The following is a 9810-nucleotide window of genomic DNA, read 5'->3' as shown; positions in this document are numbered from 1 at the left end:
ACGTTACGGGTATGATCATGTCAAAGAGAAGCCAGAAATAGGTCAGAAAATCTCTGGTGACAAGTGACAATAATAGTTGCAGAAGCAGTAATAGAAGTTGAAACTACAGTTCAAGGACATTTTGAAGTAGCTATAGATGAATAGAGACAACGAACCCGCTCGAAAGATGGGTACAATTTTGTTAATGAATACTATCACAATGACAATGATTATACGATACCTATGTAAACACCTTTTGCGATGGTGGAAAAGTTATTCAAAATGCTTTTAAGCCAACGATGAACTGTACATAGCGCAAAATTACCATTTAACAAAGGGGAACGGTGTAAAAGGGAAAAATCCTAATGTTAAACTAAATATTAATGAAGTACCGTATCATGCCCCGTATTTATATTTATATGTTTTGAAATATTATGACTTGGCTTTATTTTTTAGAGAAAATATAAAGCTAGAGCCGTGTCAGTTAGCTGCGAGGTTCAATTTAGATAGCTAGAAAGTGTCAAATCCTTACATCTAAAGTCCCTGTTTATAGAAAATCGTACAAAGTAACAAATATTGATGAAAGTATTTGATTTTGTTTGTAGCTTTAAAAATGGCGCGGTAAGTTTGCGAGACTTACAAAAACAAAGCAAAATTGATGTCTTCCAATCACAAAATGTCACTATGATATTATTACACTGCTGCTATTGAAGAAAACAGAAGTATTCTTCTTAGTACACGTTCGGTTTTTTTCTTTCTGATGTATGTATTTTTAAGGCGTAAAGTATCATTAATATTTCAGCTCATATGAAGGCGCCCATACAACACAAGAAATATACGGTACACTCGCTTAGAGAAATGCAAATGGAGTTCCAATCAGCCAAGAGAAGTAGACACTTACAACAAAAGAGGGATGAGCCGTACTAATAAAAATAAAGAAACAATTCGAAGAACGAATGATAACTTGAAACACGGCAATGCGGCCTGGCCGTCCCTTATGAATAAAAAAAAAAACTTGAAACACGGCCGTGATATTAATAAAATACTCTTCTGCAACTAACAGCGTTATGGTCGGCGCTTTGTAAGTTATTTTATTTTCATTTCAATATCCTATTAGCACACTATCGGTAGCTCAATTTTAAAGCCAAATTTTCTAATAACGGCTATTGGCTATGTTTTCCTTAGTCGAGTAAATTGACGGAACATTGTTAAGCCATTGCATATCCTGCTGCTGCTACCATAGTCTAGTAGTTGTAATGCAATTCATAAATAAAAGGCAAACCCAATACGAATAAGAGTACATTCAAGCGTTGGATTTACACACATACTCTCCCACATACCAATCGTGTTCCAAACAACCAATTAAGTCTTATCCTTCCTTCTACTATTGTTCATTGCTTTAACGCTACGAGTTTAATTCTGTTTATGACTAACTGTCGTATTCGTCCTATCTAACAACAGAAAAATCTATCATTCAATTTGCGTTGGAATAGGATTTGGAAAAAGTGTTTAAGTCGGAATAGTTTCCAATATGTGTGCACTGCGCGGTGTTTGAACAACCGATCATCAGTGGCTGAGATAATATTCTAGAACCTGTCTGGCAACTGTCTACTGTATTTAGTTTTAGTCACTACTATCGTTTTCCTTTCCAGAACAACGTGTAACGTCTTTGTAGTTGTTTGGTGGTATGCTATCGAAGAACAAGGTTAAAACATTAGGTGCCGTACAAATGTTTTGTTTTTTGTTTTTTTTTTTTCTTTAGGAATTCCCATTTGCTAGTATTATTTGTTGAGAGTGCCAAGAAGTAGTCTCTACGATGAAAGCTCTGCTCGTTCCGTAGGAGGATTCCATAGGAGGGATAATTTATCTCTTTAAGTCCACCTACTTCCGGAATGCAGAAACCATTCCCTTTTGCAAGGGGACAATCCTTACAAACACAAGCACACACATCGCTATCGTCTCCTCACCGAAACTGACTTACATATGTCTACGTCTGTACAGTCTCACTCTATCACATAACGTATTTCGATTCATCATCAACCATATTACTTGGGTGGAAGTAGGAAAGCGATCATTATCTATCATCGTGCCATAAATTACCTGACGATCTTCGGTACCGATACCATCGATTTAATCACTTTTTCCGCGTCTCCTTTTCGTCGCCCCGTTCCGATCGCCTGATGATCAGATCGTTATCACTGTTTGGCTCCGTCTCGTCCGACACATCCTCTTCGTTGGAGTAATCAATGGCAATTTTCAGATCCTCGCACGTTACCACATCCTTCCGATCAGTCGACGAGCATGAGGAATTGCGTGACAGTGAGCAACGTCGCTTAGCATCGATCGGATGTTGCATAATGCGCACCTCTGCCGGTTCTCCAGCCAACTCTGTATTAGCCTTGGAAGTGGTAGCTTCGGTAAAAATTTGCTCAAGGCCGCCATGGATGCATACGCGCAATGAGCTGTCAGTATCACAGGGTGCTGAAATCGATTGAGGAATTAAGTTGCGAAGCGGCGTTCGTACTTTACGTGGCTGGCCGCATTCAGTTTTGTAAAATTTAAATGGAAGGTTTGAGTTCGATTGCTGCACACTAGTATCTTCAGGAGCAGCATTTGTTGGCTGATGGTTTTGGTAAACTCGACCGCTGCGGTTGTCGTTGTACGGATACGGGTGATAATGGTCCGGTGGATTCATTCCACGACACGATCCAGTCGAATGGTTTCCCTTGTATTTCTTTAACGTTGCTGGAAGGCTTTTTGATCCGTTTATTTCAGTGCCATAAGACTAAAACGAAATCATCGATGAGTGAGAAAGAAAAGCGTATGTCGAGGTTTTACGCTCGTAGACTATATTTGAATATACTTACATCACTGTCTCCATCTTCTTGCACAGTTGTATTTTCGTTGTTCTTCTGCTTCTTGTTCAAGGCCGCAGCGAGACATCCGACACAAATGTCACCGTCTTGTTGTGATTTTTCATGCTGCTGTCGTTGACTATCGCGCTTGCTGCGTCCTTGCGCCGAACGCCTACCTGACGATTGCGGATTAACACAGTCTTCATGCTCCTGTTCCGTTTCCGAATCGGAAGAGCTGCGTGACATCTGAAGTAGTACCAACCGAAAACGTGCGATTCGATGTTTAATCGTCATAGCTGGAAAAGCATTTAGTTTTCAACTGTTACCTGATTTTCATTAGAAGCTCTTATCTGTGGCAAAGGGCTGACGCTGTTCCGTCTTTGATACCCTCCATCAGTGCTGCTTCTGTCGTCAATCAGATCTCCTTCTTCCATGTCCATGTCTAACTGAAGAATGCTTTCTTGACTACCCGTAAACTAGGAAAACAAATGGTAAACCACGAGGCAAGGGTTGTTGTATTTTACAAATGAATGATGTTCTTATTAAATTGTTGATATAGTATGGAGAATTTTGTATCAACTGGAAATTTGATGTCGTGGTCTACAACTCAATAAAATATGTCAACACAGAGCAAACTAGCGCGAACTACTAAGAACTATTGAAATCCATTCTCATTTCGTACCGAGCGTCATGCACTAAAAGCGGTATAGAAATGTAACATTTTCTGAGCAAAATTGATGTTCAATGACTTCAAAGAGTAAAACTGCAATAGTTTTTTTGTTTGTTTTTAGTGTGAACAGCGAATATTTCAGTACTCATTATGAGTGCAATATTAAGTTAATTGACAAAAGGCAATTAGGAGAGAATATTATAATTAAGTCTTTTTAAAAGAATCAAGCAGTAATGTTAGCTAACTACAAATATATAATTTTTGTGTTATTAATTGAAAAAAAATTATCAAAAGAAGTTTTGAAATACACTAAAAACTACAAAACTACGAAAGTGATCATTAATTACAAAAAAAGGATTTAAAAAGCTGAGCTAAAAACTATGCTCTTAAGTGTAACGCACAAAATTATAATAAACAAAACATAATGAATGAAAACCATATCTTTTTTATTGTTCTTTACATGTTTTTTGTTGATGCTCTTATGCCTCAGTTTGCTAAAAGCTGATTCGTCATTCGCTAATTTTTACCCGTCGTTATGAGCCAAAACTACACAATGGGTTGCCGATTTCGAGGATGAAAAATAGCCATTTTCTATCATGAAATCTATGTCGCACAACGTTTCCGAGCCGAACGTACGCAATGCCATTTAAGTTTTACTGTTTTTTTACGGTTTGTTTTCATGCCATGTGCATCAGTTGTATCTAATTATTTCATTGATGCAAATGACATTATTTTCAATCATCCTTATACTGCTTTGATAATAAAAAAATCCGAAATTAAGAAATTAAGTAGCTCACACACTGTAATTACATATTAAGCGCAGCACACAAACTAGTGCATTAATCTATGATTTCGTCAAAAATGACCAAGCTGTTGTGCTATCTGCTTAACAAAATGGGTTTAAATAAATCATAAAACCATTGATTATTGTTGTAGAAGAATCTATCCTTCTTGCATTAATAATGCGAATCACTGCGTTAACTAAAAAATTCCTCTCTGCTACCTACTACTACTGATGTAGATCGTTCTATTCAATTCAAATATTGCTTCAGCGAAAAAGGGACTAATAGTAATTAGTAATAGTAACACAAGCATTCGTTGCACTAGCTACGACAAAAAAACAGCGTTTACGGAGGCTGATTGGTTTCGATTACGATAGTGAAAATAATAATCATAATAATGTCTCAAATTGTATCACAGAATCTTACACACGATGCTAGTGCTAGTCAATTAAGTATTATTGCGCGCGTCCGATCATACGGTACCCACTGTAGTAAACACTAACCGTTGCATCCTAAATTCATTCTTCCCAGTTCTTCCCACCGAGAACTTGTTCCCTCTTTCTATATGAACCGAACATTAAAGAAAGTACAAAGAAACAAAATCGACATGCAATCATTGTTTTACTTCCAAATGTCGACTCTGCAATGTTAAACGAGCCGGCTCGCATGGCACATTGTAATATTGCCTTCAATACAAAGCAAGTGTAAGACAAAACCTGCCTAGTTCCCTTGTTCTTGGTCTTACTTTACCATTTGCAAATCGCAACACATCGGTGATGCAGGGAACAAATGATGGACCGTATGTATGATGAAACCGTATTTTGAGCTGCTTTTCTCTCACACATCGGTTATTTGTTTGCTTATAAGATGACTGTCGCTGTTACTTTCGCTATTATCGCCGCTGTTTGTATTATTGCTATCACAATTACTATTGTCCCTGTTATTACTGCTAGTACTGCTAGCGGCACTACAATTTACATCGTCATGTGTTGAAAGATCGCACAATACACCCATCATACTGTTGCTACCACCACCGCCACTCGTACCGCTACTGCCCCCAACAACACCAGTATCATCGCGACCGGTGGAACTCTCGTTATCATCGATGTTGATAATGATTGTTACGATATCGGTCAGCTGACCAACGGAAGTGCCACCATTGCGACCGGCAATATAGTTATTGCCGAACAGCGTCGTTGGTACGCTCCCGTCCACTGTGGCAGACGTACTTGGCAGACCCATACCTCCTGCCCCAGTGGACCAGGACACTCGTCTTGATGATTCTTCAGTCGACGCAATTGAGGACGTAGTGATGGTTGACGTGTTAGAGGGCGGTGGCGGTGGTGCAACGTTTAAATATTCTGCGATCGCTGAATTGATTTGAGAAGACGAGGAAGAACCCACCACAAAGCCGTAATGCTTGAGAATGTCCATTTTGCACATTGGGCAGGTACGGTGCTCAAGTAGCCAAGGATCTATGCAGACCTTATGGAACTCGTGCCTGGGCGAAAATGAAAGAATATTGTGTTACAAGTTGTTATTGGAATTTCTGCGTTGTGTTACGTTTTTCACTTTATCACAATCTACACTTTGCTTTCGAGTACTTACTTGCAGGGAAGAACACGTATGACATCAGTTACTTTATACGGTTCGATGCAGATGGCACAGCAATCATTATCAATTTCCTAAAATGGTGAAATGATTTAATTCAACTGTTTAGTTACATTTTGCCCACCGAAAGTAAGGGCTTTATCATCGATACACGAAATGGATCGTACCTTGTCATCTGACTTAATACTTTTGGTTGGAATTTTGGCTATTATACGTTTTGCTACGCTGCAGAGTCGTTTCTGTGGAATAAATGACAACAACGTTTATGTAATCTTGCCTGTTCAACCAACTTGATCGATTACAAACAAAAAACAAACAGACAATTCATATGTATAATCCAGATAATACTTACCGATTGTTTGTCTTTGGTTTGCAGATATCTGAACCGCTGAACGTAGTAGAATACCAACCACACCAGAGAAATGATCATCAGCACAATAAACGAAATTGACACAAACAGGACCGAAGTTCTGCAATATAAAGCGTTTACAAACAATTATAACAAATGCTACACAATTAAACGAAACAACATCCAACTCACCGATTTATGTTTCCTATGGTGCGAAACTGACGAGATCCCTCGATGATCTGCATCTGCACTTCATATTTCTGTGTTTCTAACAGATCGACCAGCAGAAGCCCGACTCCTTTGGAGGTGAAGACTGCAGTAATATTTCCTGAAATGATAGAGAACAAAACAACATTTTATTTTTGGTCGTGGAATAGTTTTTAACACACCACCAACACACTGAAATGAAAGCAGGTCTTTTTTTTCACCCGTGTACAACAATACAAGCAATTGTAGCACATAATCATTACATGGCATCATTATGCAGCTATGAAGGCCTACATAAAGCCCAGTGAGCACCATGTAGATGTACTTATGCGCAGCCTGTTTTTCATTGCTTTAGGTGCGTACATTTCTTACAACCGTCTGATAACTTAACCTTCTGATAGCGTACATAGCCACATTCCAGTTGGAATTTGTTGGTGAATTGGACAAGTAAGTAAACACAAAAAACGATGAAAAAATTTCTTCGTTTGACCCTCGGCAATGGCATGACAATGTAATGACAAGTCGAATATGCTTGTTTATTGTCAAAATCTCGCTTAGTGAGGTTCATTTTTATAATCGATAAAGAAAATCAATTGACCGAAGCGTCCCAAAGTTCACCTAAAATAAGCAATATTTTCAACCATTTTTAACCAAAAAATCACAGTAATGATTTAGGTAGCGTGAACTGGACGTGGTCTGTAAATATTACATACAATGAAAAATCAGCTAGAGTATCAAATAGCTTTATTGATTATCATCAGGTAAAGAAACAGTGTTTTGAGGTTCATTTTTATAAAACACGGATTTATAAGCACACAAAAATCATCTAAAAATATGATCATTCTTCTTTGCATTAATTAAAAAAGTGCTTTATTTCGCTGCCACATTGTTACAGATACGTACATGTTGCAACAAGCAGATTCTTATGAAACCAGTATGAGAACAAATTCATGAATCCACATACATCGGTTTACAATGGAACAATTCTGCTGAAAAATCATACTCTCACAGATCGCCTCTAACACATTAGGCCACATGGCGAACAACAGATACAGCCAGTCTGTGGTACCAATGCCATGGCATTAGCTGTGATGTGTGGTTTTACGCCGACGATGAGGAGGTCGCTCAGCGTCACAAGTGAAAGTAATCCACGAGCATCGTCGTGTATCGTACTTGCGCATCGTTGTCTATATAAGCATTGGTGCTTGCGTGGGGTAGAGCTAGACGGACTAATGGCTAAACCACGTTGGGGTTATTGCTTTCATGTTATGGCGGATACTGTGGATAAAAGGCAGATGCAGTTTTGCTTCCCATTATAGCTGAGGTTTTGTTGAGACCAACGCTACGATTTCATTTCCCTAACGAGGCAACAGATTTTGTTCTGCGTTCGGCCGCTAGCAACAATCTGTTCCGCAAGTTTATCAATCGTTTTAGTTACCTCTGGCACTTTAACAATATTGCATCAACAGTGCTAACAAACATTGTGCTGGTGACATTTTGTTTCTGTCTGGTAAATGATGACGATATTGGTAGAAAGAGAACTAGCCTCTACAACGATTGTCTGCATGCATTATGATTTACTAGACTAGCTTGTTAGTGAAAAACATAGAGATTCGCGATTTGAAATCAAATACGTTCCCCTTTTTAGGTAGGATTGTGACTACGATCGTCTTATTCGATCTTTTTCTGTCAGTTTCTACATGCAGTAAGTTTTATACTTCTGCGTCAAAATATAAGCCTTTTCTGGAAGTTATGGACAATACAATCTACCTATACGCCTACCCTGCCGTTGTATGACATCTAATACTTACGCTCTTTATCGTTGATCTTCATTTTATCTAGCCTGGTATCGTCTTTGTCGTTGTAGATAATGACGCCCCCTGCACCGTGTTCGTAGCCATGTTTGACTTTGTCTTCAAAATTGCAACCACCGCGTCGTACAAGCGCAATCCAGGGTGTATTGCGGTCCGGGATGGGTTCGCCCAGTGTGCCGCTCCAGTGCTTGTAACACCCGGTGTGGTCTGAGCGATTGACACTGCTACTAACATGAACCAAAATACCGCTTCGATGCAGAATTCTCCCTTCACCGTATTTCGCGCTTTCGTTACCACCAAGCTCCACCAGGTGGCCATCGGACCCTATGTAGCTGTAGTTGAGCACAGCCATCGTGAAACTCTCGATAGCCATGCGCTCCTCTGCCGGCAAGGCAAAGGACGACACGCCATTGCTGAACTCTGTCGGCTGTGACAGAGATGCTATATCGTGGCTCGGAGATGAATTGGCCGCAACTAGGGAGGCGCCTACCAGCAGCGATAAGAAGTTGTTCATATTCACCTGATGGCTTAACGCTGACATCATGCTTACTATTTGCAATATTTATATCACACACCGCACAACCGAATGAGCAATTTTTTCATAAGTGTATCCCGGCCGGCTTCCGGACGCAAACACTTGGGCACTTTGTGTGAACACAATCCGCACCAGTCGTCGTACACAGACACACACAAGCAATACACTTAGTTTACATTAACCAATAATGTCATTCCGCTTTCTTTAATGTAAGCCAACGATTGTAAGCACTTAATTAGAAGAAGCTTTTCTGGTTGAGATTGATCTCCAGAAGGTTAGCAGATTGCACCACACAAAACACCTCGAAGATAAACCAATCTAAATAGGAATTTGGTTTTGTTGCACTTTAAAGAACTGATAAATCTTTAATGTGACCACATCAGCATATAAAACCATTGCCAAGGGATAAACGATGCACACTCTAACAAGCTCGTATTTTTCACTTTTCACTTTCGCTGTGTCATTAAAAATAGCGGTAGAAATGAACACTGCTGCAACTAATGATGTCCGATCAGTTCAAGGATAATGCACAAATGCAGCAGCAATGCATCAGTCAGTTTGACCTTCCTACTGGTGGTGGTGGTGTACGTACATTCGTATGTGTGTGTGTGTGTTCGATCAACTTTACCACCCGCGAAGGTTGAACTCTACGAAATGCGATCGTTCTGCGTTCTAACTTACTTTAGAGCACGTTTTTAAACTGCTGGAAGAGAAATAAAGAAAAGAAGATAAATCTATAGGTCGGTGTACAGTCCAGGCTGTTATTAGAGCCGATGTATTCCCGATCATTGACTACGGTGAGTTCGAATTTGCCCCCTCCTCATATGCAGGCACATGCAAACGGAGGCCGACCTTTGCATTAGTAGCCTTGAAGTTGAAGTATGACGCTTAAATGACAAAGCTAACCAGCGTTCCTTCGGCTTCCTGTAGGCACCTTTACCACGAACCAACAACTCCTATCAGTTGTATAACGCGATTAAGTGAACCTGTAGAAAAATGGAGAGCAAA

General features: G+C 39.6%; 1 protein-coding gene across 1 annotated transcript; it reads right to left on the bottom strand.

Moving 5' to 3' along the window:
- Positions 1-1928: 1928 nt before the first annotated feature.
- LOC126557286 (E3 ubiquitin-protein ligase goliath) lies at positions 1929-8900 on the bottom strand. The gene is made up of 9 exons (XM_050213001.1): positions 8265-8900; positions 6439-6574; positions 6250-6367; positions 6065-6136; positions 5895-5971; positions 5691-5787; positions 3161-3310; positions 2847-3080; positions 1929-2764 (listed from the first exon to the last, which is right to left on the bottom strand). Exons 1-9 carry the CDS (start codon positions 8809-8811, stop codon positions 2114-2116), a joined length of 2082 nt encoding a protein of 693 aa, XP_050068958.1. The 5' UTR covers positions 8812-8900; the 3' UTR covers positions 1929-2113.
- Positions 8901-9810: the final 910 nt, after the last annotated feature.

Source organism: Anopheles maculipalpis, chromosome 2RL (genome assembly GCF_943734695.1).
Source record: "Anopheles maculipalpis chromosome 2RL, idAnoMacuDA_375_x, whole genome shotgun sequence".
NCBI lineage: Eukaryota > Metazoa > Arthropoda > Insecta > Diptera > Culicidae > Anopheles > Anopheles maculipalpis.
This window is presented reverse-complemented; position numbering and strand designations above follow the sequence as displayed.